Raw genomic sequence first — 14,508 nt, forward strand, 5'->3', positions numbered from 1 at the left:
TAAAATGATCACAAAAAAGTTTAGAACCATGCCTGGCACATATTAAGTGTTCAATAAATATCTTTTATTTTTTTAAGCTTATCGATTTCAGAGAGGGGAAGGGACAGAAGCAGCAATGTGAGAGAGGACATTGATCAGTTGCCTTCTCATATGAGCCCCAACGGAGGGTCGAACCCACAACCTAGGCATGTGCTCTGAATGGGAATTGAACCCAAAACCCTTTGGTACACAGGACAAAGCTCCAACCAAATGAGTCAAATCAACTAGGGCCAGGACAATATCTTCATATTTTTATGAGTCCTCTCCCTCTACCTTGTCTCCCACTCCACCAGAATTGAGTACCCCCACCATGTGCTTCCAGGGGTCTACTACTATTAATGGCTGTAATTTTTATGTGTCTGTTTTCCTGAGGAGACTTAACAATTAGAGCAGAGACCACACTTGTTTTGATAGCTCCAGTTTTTGGCACAGTTGATAAATGGAAACACACCACAAGGCCATGATTAAAATCTGAATGTTTACAGTACCAGCATTAACACAAGGGGCCCAGTGTAGTTCCTCACATCTTTGCCAATAGGTAAGCAAGCCAAAAAAAGAAAGAAGATGAGTTTGGATACATCTCAACAAGGCCAAATTTAATTATGCTTTGAAGGTTGTTACTGTGAATGTGATGTGATGTCAGAACTGGAAGAGCTCATCTGGTGCAGAGATTTCCAGAATGTTCTGCAGAGCCCTTAAAGTTCTCGAGAGTTGCCTCAGACTCGGCCCTGTCCCATCTTCTACCAAAGCAAATATGTTTTGATCTATTTCATATATTAAGCTTCATGTGAGTTTTTGTTTGGCTTAAGAGTTCAAAGTCCTAATATAGGCTTTAAAGCAGTTCAACCCCTTATAGTGCCAAGAGTGCAATGATTCCTGAGACAGGAATAGCTTGTTGGTGCCAGCGCAGACTAGAACTCAGACTTATGCCTACAGCCCAGGACTTTCCCAAGTAATATACTTTGTATATATAAACTTTGCAGAGATGTGGGCAATTTTCAACAACAAATTGCTAGGTTTCAGCCATTACTAAACAGTATAGTTTCCAAATATTTTGAAAACCCAGAATGTAGCAAAATCATGAACAAGCCAAGATTACTATCAAAATTTAAACAAAATTTATAAAGTCATTTTTTTATCTGCTGTTTAATTTACATACAATATACCAAAATCTCACAAGATAAAAGAAAAGTGGGAGGGACTTGGTATTCTTGGTCACTATCTTTCCCCAGGGAAAGGCATAGAGCCAGAACCAGAAGAGAACTTCAGGGAAGATGAGCTGTCTTTCCATACCAGCACTGGTATAGTTTTCCTTGTTAATGACTTCCACCTGGAAACTGCTCTGTGAAGGCTATGTGCATTTATAATCTTGGTAGATATTAAATTCGTCATAGAAGTTGCACCAGTTTATGTTCCCCAGGCAAGGAATGATGTCTCTTTCCCCACAAACTTGCCTACCTAGTGAGTGTGTCATTAGTATTTCAGATCTTTGCCAATGATGTCTCAAGGTAATTTTCATTTGCATTTCTCTTATGAGAGATATTAGAGTCTTTTCCTATGTTTAAGAGCCATTTGTACTTCTGAAAACTATATGCTCTTTATCACTTTTTCTATTAAATTTCTTATTTACTTGGAGGTTGAAATCTGTTTTCAAAAAGCTACTCTGCTGAGAATTACCTGGGAGCAAGGTTATGGAATATGGAAGAAGAGTGGTGGCAGTGTGATGGAGAAACAGATGGATTTGGAATTGGAATTGACAGTAATTGGAAATGGATTAGATATAGGGCTTGAGGGTAAGCAAAGAATCATAGATGATCCCTGTATTTCAGGTGTTGCATCTGAATGGATGGTGGCACCATTTACTGAGGTGGGGAAATGCATAAAAGTGGTATCAAGAGCTTTGTTTTGGAAACTGTAAAATTCTTTTAAAAAAAAAAATTTAGGCCCTAACTGGTTTGGCTCAGTGGATAGAGCGTCGGCCTGCGGACTAAAGGGTCCCAGGTTCGATTCCGGTCAAGGGCATGTACCTGGGTTGCGGGCACATCCCCAGTAGGGGGCGTGCAGGAGGCTGCTGATCGATGTCTCTCTCTCATCGATGTTTCTAACTTTCTATCCCTCTCTCTTCCTCTCTGTAAAAAAATCAATAAAATATATTTTTTTAAAAAAATCTTTTAAAAAAAAAAAATTTAGCCGAAACCGGTTTGGCTCAGTGGATAGAGCGTCGGCCTGGGGACTGAAGGGTCCCGGGTTCGATTCCGGTCAGGGGCATGTACCTTGGTTGCGGGCACATCCCCAGTGGGAGGTGTGCGGGAGGCAGCTGATCGATGTTTCTCTCTCATCGATGTTTCTAACTCTCTATCCCTCTCCCTTCCTCTCTGTAAAATATCAATAAAATATATTTAAAAAAAAATAAAAAAATAAAAAAATTTAGGACCTTGCTTTGGAAAGATTTTTTTAAAGACACGAAATAAACCATAAAGAAAAAGATTAGATAGATAAATGTTATTACATCAGAACTTTAACTTCTGTGTAATAGAAGACCTTATAAATAAAGTTAAAAGACAAACAACAGATGGGGGGAGTATTTTGTAACATATATAACAGACAAAGGATTTATATTACTTCACATTAAAAATTCCTACAAATCATTTAGAAAAAGACAACCCTAAAGAAAATAAGCAAAGTATATGACTAGGCAAACAGAAGGAAACCCAAATGGCAAATAAATGTAGAAAGAGATAATATTGCCTGGCCAGTGTGCCTCAGTGGTTGAGCATCAACCCATGAACCAGGAGGTCCCTGGTTTGATTCCCAGTCAGGGCACATGCCTGGGTTGAGGGCTGGATGTTTCCATCTCTCTATCGCTCTCCCTTCCTTTTTCTCTAATCAATAAAAAATATTTTTTAAAAAAAGAGAGATACAATTTTCACTAGATAATAGGGAAATACAAATTAAAACAACATTGAGATCCCATTTTTTACCATAGACAAAAACTAAAGTCTGACAATAGAAAATATTGCTACATTCACATAAATTGTGGATAGAAATGGAAATTGGATCCGTTTCTTTATGGAGGAACTTGATATTACCTAGTAAAATTAAAAATTCATATATTCTGAAATTCAGCAATTCCAATACTAAACAAGGAGATAATCTGTACAGAATGTGTACAGTTTTAAAACCACAGACACACACACACACACACACACACATCATGTTTTATGTTGTTTATCAATTCATCTATGAATGTGAATATATTAAAATAGACACTAATAATATATGGAATTAGGACCAAAGTTGCCTCTTGGAAGGAAGGAAAGAGAATGAGAATGAAGATTGAGATCAAAAGGAGTTTTAGCACTGTACTATTTTATTTACATATTTTTAAAGGAGAATATAGCCCTGCCAGCATGGCTTAGTGGTTGAGCATCAACCTATGAGCCAGGAGGTCATGGTTCCATTCCCAGTCAAGGCATATGCCCAAGTTGCCGGCTGAATTCCCAGTAGGGGGCGTGCAGGAGGCAGCCAATCAATGATTCTCTCGCATCATTGATGTTTCTCTCTCCCTCTCTCTCTCTCCCACTTCCTCTCTGAAATCAATAAAAAAAACTTTTATTGATTTCAGAGAAGAAGGGAGAGAGAGAAATATCAATGATGAAAAAGAATCATTCCTCCTGCACACCCCCTACTGGGGATTGAGCCCACAACCCGGGCATGTGCCCTTGACCAGAATCGAATCCAGGACCCTTCAGTCCACAGGCCGACACTCTATCCACTAAGCCAAACTGGCTAGGGCAATAAAAATATACTTAAAAAAAAACTTTAAAGGAGAATATATACAAATGTTGTGTATATGTGTGTATTTTACATATATACATCTGGCAATAATACCTGAAGCAATATGCATAACCCATGGACACAGATAATAGCATGGGGAAGGCCTGGGGTGGGGTGGGAATTAGGTAGAGAGGGGCAAAAAGGGAGAAAATGGGAGACATTTGTAATACTGTCAACAATAAAAACAATTTAAATAAAGACCTGAAGCAAATACAACATGTTATAGTGACAGAAATGTGGGTATTTTTTATATTATTCCTTATATTTGAAAATATTTTTATTGATTTTTTTTGGGGGGGGGAGGAAGGAAGGGAGAGAAACATTGATTTACTGTTCAACTTATTTGTGCATTTATTGGTTGATTCTTGTATGTGCCCTGACCAGGGATCAAACACACAACCTTGGCGTATCAGGATAATGCTCTAACCAACTGAGCTAGCCAGCCACAGCCTGACAGTATTTCTTAACTTTCTCAATTGGAATATACTTAATTTGAGATGTTTCTTCTGAGATGGTTTACTTCTGGGTTCTCTATTTTGTTCCATTGGTCTATATATCTATCTATATGTCAGTACCACACAGTCTTTATTACTGTTGTTTTGTAGTATGTTTTGAAATCAGGAATTGTGAGGTCTCCAATTTTGTTCTTTTTCAAGATTGTTTTGGCTATTCAAGGTTACTAATACATTTAAAAATATGTTATTTTAATGTGACTTTCCATGATGATTTTAGAAGTTCTGAGAATTCTTTCAATATTTATTGGTAATAGACTGGTCATAGATGGATGAAGAGGGGAAGGATGTGTTAGCATCATTTAAATATTTAAGTGTTTGCCTAATGATTCATCTCCTATTCAAAATTTACATAATCCTACTATGGAAGATTTTTTTTTTGTGGTTTTCATTCTTCTGATATTTTCAAAGAAACACTGTGGTTAAAAAAAGAAATTTTGTATAAAATGACATACTATTTCCATAGGACAGATTCCCAGACATGTAATTACTGGGTCAAAGAGTATGAATCTTTGAAGCACTTGCTGCCTTCCAGGAAAGTGTTGCAATATATGTTCCTTTGGAAAATCCAAACTTGAAATCTAGCCGATCTGGGAGTGCTTTCTATAGGCCTAAAAGGTCTGTCCTTTATTTAATCACTCTTAACTGATAATTAATTATTCCACTTTGGTTGATACATATACTTTTGTATTAACCTCTGGTTTAATTAGTATTGATTCCACTAATGAATGAACACAAAAAGAAAATATTTTCGCCCAATATCAGGAAGGGCTTTCTGAAGAAAAAACTGTTCCAAGATAGACACTCCCCAGTACAGTATTGGAGGTAGGTGAGCAGAGACTGAACAATTACTTAGCAGAATGTTATAGAGTCCTTTCTTTCCTCAAATCGTTAGAAAACACCTCTTCCCTCAGTCACGTACAAGGACCTGAAGACCCAGAGGTGAAAAATTTTAAGGTGCTGCCGCCCAGGCTGAATTTCAATAGTTTGGCTAATGATCCAGTCCTGGGTCCTCTGAATACTTTGTTGATGGTTGGACTTTAATTTTAGGCTTTGCAGGGTGTGCCGGTACGAATGAATGACTGGAAACCCAGAAAATGAAAACAGCTCTTATGAGAATTCAATTAATTACGTTTCTTGAAACTATCCATCAAGTTCACTTGTAGATGTTGGAGGCAAAGATAAATTCTTGCTGAAGGGACATTCAGGGGCGGGAGAGGAAGAGACAGTTCCTGGTGGGGAAGGTTGGGCGAAAAAGAGCAGTACCTACTAGTTTCCCAATTTGGCTCCTTTCGTGTACCCCTCGACTCGGGTACCAACCCTGTCGTCTGAAATTACGCCCGCGGGCGGCTAGCACCGTGGGTCACTTAGTGTCCCGGAACCTCCCGGGCAAGCTCGTGCAGCGGTGCGTCCGGGGAAGCGTTTGAGTGCTACACCGCCCCGCGCAGTGCCCTTCAGCCCAGTGCTGGGAGGAGAAAGTTTAGGACGAGGAGTCCGCCAGTGGTCGTTGTGATTTTCTTCCTAGTTGGCGGTCTGAGGCCAGGCCTCAAATAAGAACGGCCTCACCATGATGACCGGACGGCCGGGCCGAAGGCCCTTAGAGTTACTGCCGGATGAGGCCCGGAGCCTGCCCCCGCCCAAGCTGACGGACCCGCGGCTCGCCTACTTCGGCTTCTTGGGCTATTGCTCGGGCCTCATTGATAACGCGATCCGGCACAGGCCGGTGATGACCGCCGGTGAGGGCTGCGCGGGCGGGATCCGGTGGGAGGGGGGAGGGTCGCCGGGCTGCGGGCGGGCTCCGCGATAGGCCGCCGAGGTGCCTTTGCTTGTGCAGGCCTTTCCGCCTCGCAGGCCCTGCCTCGCCTTCCTAGGGCCTCCGCGCCCGTGAGCTCTTCAGAATTCGGCAGGGCCAGGGCGTCGTTTGACTCTTTAGGAAACTGGGTGCAGTGAAACTCACGACCCCACAGTGAGGCTATGAAGGACCAGCAGTGGACTGCCCGCGCCCCTCTCATTTCGCACTGTGGTGTGTGCAAAAATGAGCGTTCACTCCATGCTATATGTACTACTGACACGTACATTATAGCATTTGATCCTCAAAGCACCTCATGGGGAGTTTTTAACCACAGTGAGAAAACAGCCTTCGAGGGGTTCAAGCACTTGCCCAAGGTCATACGGCCAATAAGTAGCAGAGCCTGTTTTTAGACCTCAGAGTCTATATTTGAAAATAGTGCTCTCAAACTGTAGCATACTACTCATAACCTAGATCTTGTTAAAATGTGCATTCTGATTCATTAGGTCTGGGAGGAGGCCTGATGTTAAACTATCAGATACTACGGATGCTGCTCGTGTAGAGACCCGGCTTTGAGTGGGAGGCTCTAAGCCACTGGGCTGTATTTTCTCCTACTATATCAGTGGTGTCCTGTCAGAGCCATTAATAGCTGACACAGTAGGTGTGCAGAGGGCTGTGGATCTCCAAAGGGGAAAGTGGAGGGAAACTGGGAGATTTTGAACTTAGCTATGACTTAACAGCCTTCCAGACCTATGGGGCTAGTAGGAATAAATAAGGGCAAGGGCCTTTGGATGGCAGATGGTTTGATGATTGAGTGAGTGTGCAGGGTAGGGCAATAAGGCTAGTAGGTACCTCGTGGCTATTTCCCTAGGGCCTAGGCAGACGGGAACCTTTTTAGCTTTTGATTGCTGGGGGAGTTGGGAGAGGCGGCCAGAGATGCAATGATCAGACCTGTGTCAACTTTGTCAGCAATGTGAAGCAATACCGAGTGGAGCCCAGGAACCCAGTTAGGAAGAAAGCAACCAGGAATCACCTCACTTGTGCCTCTTTTGCCTTCTCCCAGCTGTATGTCATACCTGGAGGTCAGCTTCCAGCCCACCAAATCTCAGCACTTCCATTGCTCAAATAGTATTGAAATCCCTTCTCCCTTGGACATGACCCTACTCTACAGAAAGGAGTGATTTTTGACCATTTCTGCCTATGGGGAGATGGGGTTTTCTCCCTTCTCTTTACCACTCCTCATGTATCAAGTCTTACTCTTCAGGCTCTATTACATGAAGAACTAAATGGCCTTCCTCCACTGCTTCCCAACTGTGTCACCTTGGGCAAGTTACTTAGGCAGTTCGGAGCCAAGTTTCCTCATCTATAAAACGGGAGTAATTGATCTTTGCATATTTGTTGTGACAATTAAGTGAGATGGGTAAAATGCCTGGTCCACAAAAGGTGCTGGACAGAGTTCCCTTTCCTTAGCAGTTGTTATGCAGACAGTTTACAGTATGTTTGTTTAACATTTACAGAGCTCTTTCTCTTTGCCAGGCAGTGTTACATACAGCAGCGGTCGCCAACTTTTCGGACCTCATGGACCACCAGTTGGCGACCGCTGACATACAAGGTATGTGGGGTGAGGAATACCATCCCCGACCTTGAGGAGCTTTTAGTCTGGTAGACAAATGGGTCTGGGTGAGACAGTTACCTGTTTTGATGAAAGTGGATGAGCAGGGAGTGCCTGTGGAGCATATAGGAGGTACAGATCAGAGGGGAACTGTTCCAGAGCAAGTAAAGATTGGCTGAAATGTGAAGTATATACCACTTAATCTCGCCTTATTAAACTAGGTTTTGTGTCTTTTCTGGAAGACAGAGAGCTTAGTGGTTATGATATGGGTTTGATACCACCTGCACTTTACCAGCCATTTGATTCTTTGATTCTAGGGAAGTAACTTATCGCTATGAGCTTTAGTTTTCTCATCTATGAAATAAGGAGAATGTCTACCTCTTTGTGTGGCTGTGAGAACTAGATGAGATGATGTATATAAAGCACTTAGCCCAGAGCTAGGGGTCAGAGTTCCTGAGTTCCCTGGGTTTCCCTAAGTTGCTTTGGAAATTTTAGGTCTTGACTTTATTGAAATTTTATCATTAGTAGCATTTATTGAATTCATAATGTGTTTGTGTAGCTCAATGTCTGGCATATAGTAGTGCTCAATACGTATTTATTGGATAAATAAGTCTATGTAAATTGCAAGGAAATATAAAACATGATCTCAACCCTCCAAATATTTACAAATCAGATGAGCATATCCATTAAAAAGACAAATTGTGGTACAAGTTTATGCACATAGGGTAACAGGTGTGACAGAGTTGGAGGAGTGGGAAAGGATTTTCAAAATATAGTCCTGGAGAGGACCTGGCATTCTCTGGGTAGTATTGGAATATTCTATCAGTGAAATCAAATTGTGCAGATCTTTTTCAAGTTAACAGAAAACATTAAATAGAATTTTTTTCTTAAGCTTTTCTCCTATCATTTGTTTTTAAACCCCTGTTGCTGGCTACCACTTACCTGCCCTAAATTTACAGTTAGTTGGTATCTATGTGTAGTCCACAAAATTAAATATTTATTGATTTCTAGTTTAATTTATCAGTAATTTATGGTGTTCTGCAAAGAGCACCATGGCTCCAAGTTTAGATTAACTGAGTAAAGGAAAGGGGAAAATGATTGTGGATGGGTGATTTATGTGGTAAGAGGGAGACTACCACTGAGAGAGAAGACAGGTTAGGGAAATGGGGACGTGGGAAGAGGTTAAGTCTGCCTTTAGGGCTGGGACACTGACAATGTCTAAAATATTTATGAAGTCTTGCTGTGAGAGATATGGGTAAGCACAGAAAGTCAGTCTTTGTAGTCCAGTGGCACATGGGACAACCCAGCCAGCACCCTTTGGTTTGCTGTGCTGCAAAGTGGCCCAATTTGGGAGAACAGTGGCTGTTTGGGGCAAGGGAGAATGCAAAAGAGCCTGGGCTCTATCCAGTCCCAGGACATAGTCATATTTTACATTTTTGTTGTTTTACACATTTTTCAAAAATATTTTATATGCATTTTTTTGTTTATATACTACTGCTGTGAGAAAGGATAGGTATTATCTTTGTTTTAGAGTTAGCAAATTGATTTGCCCAAGGTCATTCATTCACTTAATTAAATATTAACTGCTATCTATGTGCTGGTATACAAAAATAAATGAAACATTGGTGTTGCCTGGTAGTAGAGAAAGAATTACTATAGCAACTTACATGTTAATAGAGATGAGCTTACCCTTTTAAATTCAGGAAAGTTCTGGGAAGACTTCTTAGCTGAAGTGATGTCTGAGTTAAGTCTTGAAGGATCAGGAAGTTTCTGGGCAGAGAAATAATAAGTGTGTGGTATGTAGAAGCATGAAGAAGCCTAGTTTTTGTGAGGAGTTAAAAGCAGTTCAGCCCTACCTGGTTTGACTCAGTGGACAGAGCATCGGCCTGTGGACTCAAGGGTCCTGGGTTCGATTCTGGTCAAGGGCATATGCCCAGGTTGTGGGCTTGACCCCCAATAGAGGGCATGCAGGAGGCAGCCCATCAATGATTCTCTTTCATCGATATTTCTATCTCTCTCTCTCTCTCCTCTCCTCTATGAAATCAATCTATATATATATTCAGTGCTGCAGGAGCACACTGTCTCTCAGGGAGTGCCAGAAGATGAAGGTGGGAGAGTTGGCTCATGAAGGGCTTCGGAGGTCATATGCAAGAGTTTGGACTCCTGTTGACCATAATTGAAGGAGAAGGGACCAACAAGCTAAGTTTATATTTCAGTAAAAATTCCTCTAGTGATAGGATAAAAGCTGGGATCATTATGGAGTGAAAAATTAGATGAAGGGGAGACCAGTTAGTGCAAATGAGAGATAAGTGAGGAAATATTTACAAGGTAGAATTGACAGCATTGAGTGGCTGGATATGGGGAAGAGGGTAGAAATAAAGGATAATTACTGTGTTTATTACCCAGGACTTAGATTTCTGGGCAAAAGGTCTTATTCTTGGAATTAGGAGTAATAGGTATGAATAGGAAGGAAATGAGTTCATTTGGGGATATTTAAGTGGACATATCTGGATGTATCTGTTATTCAGTATGAGTGTCTGAGTTGGATGTACTTGTGGGTCACCAGCACATGGATAGTAGATAAAAGTATAGTAATAAACGAGTTCTCCAAAGGAAGATGTGTGGGATAAGAAGTGGAGAGCTGGGGATAGAAATCTGGGGCTTAGCTAGAAAATCAAACCTGCAGTTAGCCTTTTGCAAAAAAATATTTCATATATAAAGTTCATACCCTTGGATCTCCCCTTCAAACTAAATTTTTCTCTAGGGCATGTGATTTGATCCTCTCTAGTCTCATTATAATAGAGTGACTTTTTTAATATGATGAATTTTTAAATATAGTTTTTTAATAGATAATACATGCAAATAGGAGGACATTTAGATGGTACAAAAGAGAATTGAGATATATTTGTTGTTAGCCTGCTATTGTAGTGACCACTAATTATGCAAATATAAATCAGTATATGGAGACCAACAAAATTATTTTTAGACCATTTGTGGAGGACTTTCCCTCAGTTCATCACATCCTGAACATATCCTGGAATATAAATTAGTTTAGGTCTAAAGTTAACTTATCAAAGAAGAAAATATGTTTTTTCTGTTCTCAGTTTAGCATTTGGGATTTGGTACTTACACACCATGAAGAAATTTATAAAACCTCATTTTTAAAAATCTTGGTTCTATTGGTAGTGATGTTTGTAGACTTTAATGTTGTCTTTTATAGTTGTCAAATTTCTTTAAGAAAACATCTCAAAATCAAGGCTGTTTGTTCAGTATAGCCATATAGAAAGTCCTTTTTTAAAAAAAAAAAGGAATTTTAGAAGAAAAACAAATTATATATCTGAAATGTAAGAATATAATCTTATATTGACTGATTTTTGTTTTCTTTGGGATTTGTCCTTTGGTTTTCAGGTATACATCGCCAGCTTCTATATGTTACTTCCTTTTTTTTTGTTGGATATTATCTTTTAAAACGTCAAGACTATATGTATGCTGTGAAGGACCATGATATGTTTGCATATATAAAATCACATCCAGAGGATTTTCCTGAAGAAGGTATTTCAAGTTAATTGTAAAAAACCTTTCTTACTTTGCATCATTTCCCCTGGTTAGTCTTTTCCATGTCTGTAGCTTCAGCTATCTTCTCTATTCTTTTGAGTCCATAGACCAGAATTTTCTTGAATTCATATGTCAGGTTTCTGACTAAGTACCTCAGACAGCAAATAGACCCTCATGTACCCTCTGCCTGCCCAGACCTTCTGTTCTGTGTCCTACTTCAGTGATGGCACCACTGTCCACCTGTGTATTCTAGCAGAAGCCTGGGAATCATCTTCAAGTCTTTCTCTTTTACTTCCCATCAAGTCTTACTGTTCTATTTCCTATTTCTCACCTCTGAACTCTCCTCTCTGTCCCACTGCTACTACCCTGGTTCAGGCCCTAATAATCTTTTGCTTGAATCATTGCACTTGCCTTCAGTCACCTCTGTTTTTGGTCTTGCTGTAGATCATATCTCAGGTTAATTGCCTGGTAGAAACACTTTGCCCATACCTTTTATCCACCACATTACTTATACATAGTTGTGTCACTCATTAGACTGCAGCTTCATCTTTGAATGTCCCAGCCTCTAGGACAGAGCCAACACAGAGTAGGCACTTAATAAATAATAGCTGACCTGAACAACACAGAACCCTGCCTCATCTCCCATAATTCATCTCCTGCCTCATGAAATGCCAGGTCTTGAACCTGCCCTGTATCACTTCGTACACACTGTACTTTTTTCTTGATCCTCCTCCTGTCCCAGTTCCACCCTTCCCATCTAACAAATTCCTGCTCAAGGTTCATCATCTCAATGAAGTTTTTACCCAGCTACAGACAGGAATTTCCTCAGCAAACTGCTTATCTCTGTTCAACTATAATTATGATATAATTGCCTTCTTTTTATTTTACACATACACACAATACAGATGTGTACATATGTGAAGGAAAGAAGGAAAAAGAAATAAAATTTTAAACGTGTAAATATATAGATTTTAAATAGACTTTCCTATATGTATAATATTAAGCATTGAAATTTTATTAGACTAAATGATGATCTCTAAGGTTCTGTTTATTCTAAATTTTATTACTCTATTTAACATTCCTATAACCTTTAATCACATATGTAATGTTAATGGTGGATCAGAAAGGTACAGTTTTTGTTTTGTTTTTGCCAATGAAGAGCTCAAAGACTAGTACAAAGCCATGAATAGTGGTTGTATAATGCATGGGGAATACTCAGAACTGCTAGATGTTAGAGCTGGAAGGAATCTTGGGAATATTAATTTCTAAGAGTGAGAACCAATGGCAGAGCAGTCCTCAGTTCCAGACCTCTAGCTCTTTGCCTCCATATTTCTACTAGCTCCCTCTGTCAGCAGGAGCTTGTATAGCCTCATGGGCTCTTTTTGTCTCTGAGCAGCAGATTACGGGCAGGTGTGCCAAGAGCCTCATGCATGGGCCACACAGGCATGGCCACCTCAGCTCTGGGCCCCTCCCTGTTCTTCCTTCCTTCACCCCTTTAGCCAGGATCCCCCTGGCAGCACCTTGCCCCTCCAGGCAGCCATCTAGATATCACCACAGATTCTTCAGAATCCATTCAGCGTAGCAAAATGTTTCAGTGATCACCAAACCGTGGTTGAGGACAAGAAAAGAAGGAAATTTTAGGGGTTTCTATCTGTAAGAATATTACATTTTAATTTTATTCTTTAGGAAATATTATTTAAAACATACTTTAAACATAAATCTTTTGTGATCTTTCCTTTTATAGGTAGGAAAACTTATGGTGAAAAATTTGAAGAATTCTATCCAGTGCGTTGAAGTCTCCAAAACACTTTCTTTGGTTTCACTGAGAACAGTTATTTCTGAATTTTGTGGAGCATGATTTCTTAAGTTTATATTAATCTGTATGTTAACACCTTGTGATTAAAATGGTCATCATGAACATTCTGACTCCTTTTTGTCATAAGAAAAACAATGGTCAGTTTTCATTTACCCAATTTTAAGAAGACATCTGACAGATTTAAAAATGAAGTTTAGTTATAGTTCGGAGTTGAAAACTATAGCCTGTGGGTCAAATCTGGCCCATGCCAGTAAGTTCTTTTGGAACACAGCCATGCTCACATGTTTACATGTTTATGCTTGCTTCCATGCTACACAGCAGAGGGCAGAGTTGTGTAGTTGTGACAGAGACCTCATGGCCTGCAAAGCCTAAAATATCTAATATATGGCCCTTTACAGAAAAGATTTGCCTGCTCCCATTCTAGAGCAAAGCAAAACAAAGGAAGTTGATTATGGAGGGTTTTAGAAGTCATGTAGAATAATTTTGACTTGATCCTCTGGGTGGGGTGAGGAACCTTTTTTCTGCGAAGGGCCAATTGGATATTTATAACATCATTCGAGGGCCATTCAAAATTATTAACTTAAAACAGCCTGCTATATTTGGTCAAACATTTAACTCAAACCTAATGCCTTGGCAAGGCCAGACCAGATGATTTTTCAGGCCATATGCAGCATATGGGCCGGACATTCCCCACTCCTGCTCTAGATAGTAGGAAGTTACATGGTCAGGCTTGCATTTTTGAGCTCTCTGAACAATATAGCAGGTGGTTTACAAGCAGGAAACTCAAGACCAGAACAGAAAACTGATTCTGCAAAGGGGCTTTGCTCTTTGATGGATCATCCTGGAGAAAGTGGGCTCAGTGCTAACACTCAGCAGAGCTCAGTGCAATTAGTAGTAAAAGATCCCACCTAACTGGAATGAGCTTACAAGCTTACTCTTTTTTATATATAATTTTTGTTGGTTGATTGATTTCAGAGAGGAAGGGAGAGAGAGAAACATCAGTAATTCGAGAGAATCATTGATCAGCTGCCTCTTGGGATCAAGCCTGCAACCTGGGCATGTGCCCTTGACCAGAATCAAACCTGGGACCCTTTAGTCTGCAGGCTGATGCTCTATCCACTGAGCAAAACCAGCAAGGGCTGAGCTTACTCTTTATTGCTCATCAAATCCAAGTGCTTGTCCAGAAAGTTTTTGTTTCCAGGCTTGGATTTTATGATCAGACTACAGACCCAGCGCGCAAAATCGTGCGAGACCCAGACCTGCCGCACCAGCGGGACCCCAGACCCACTGTGCGCGAGTTCCGCGCTGTGAGCAGCTCGCAGGCCGGGGAGAGGGATCGAGAGGTGCT

General features: G+C 40.5%; 1 protein-coding gene across 1 annotated transcript; it reads left to right on the top strand.

Annotated features, from left to right (window-relative positions):
* The first annotated feature begins 5,795 nt into the window (after window positions 1-5,795).
* On the top strand, window positions 5,796-13,264 carry NDUFC2 (NADH:ubiquinone oxidoreductase subunit C2). Its single transcript, XM_080641950.1, has 3 exons — window positions 5,796-6,124; window positions 11,198-11,341; window positions 13,089-13,264. The coding sequence occupies exons 1-3, from the start codon at window positions 5,956-5,958 to the stop codon at window positions 13,136-13,138; spliced, it is 363 nt and encodes a 120-aa protein (XP_080498076.1). The 5' UTR covers window positions 5,796-5,955; the 3' UTR covers window positions 13,139-13,264.
* The last annotated feature ends 1,244 nt before the right edge of the window (window positions 13,265-14,508 follow it).

The sequence above is a fragment of the Plecotus auritus genome (genome assembly GCF_963455305.1).
Source record: "Plecotus auritus genome assembly, chromosome: 9".
Classification (NCBI taxonomy): Eukaryota; Metazoa; Chordata; class Mammalia; order Chiroptera; family Vespertilionidae; genus Plecotus; species Plecotus auritus.

Excerpts from the sequence above, each read along its gene's own strand:
- NDUFC2 (XM_080641950.1), top strand. The coding sequence starts at position 5,956 with ATGATGACCGGACGGCCGGGCCGAAGGCCCTTAGAGTTACTGCCGGAT. Across the intron at positions 6,125-11,197 it reads CAGGCCGGTGATGACCGCCG|GTATACATCGCCAGCTTCTA; the intron begins GTGAGGGCTGCG and ends TTTGGTTTTCAG. Across the intron at positions 11,342-13,088 it reads AGAGGATTTTCCTGAAGAAG|GTAGGAAAACTTATGGTGAA; the intron begins GTATTTCAAGTT and ends TTCCTTTTATAG.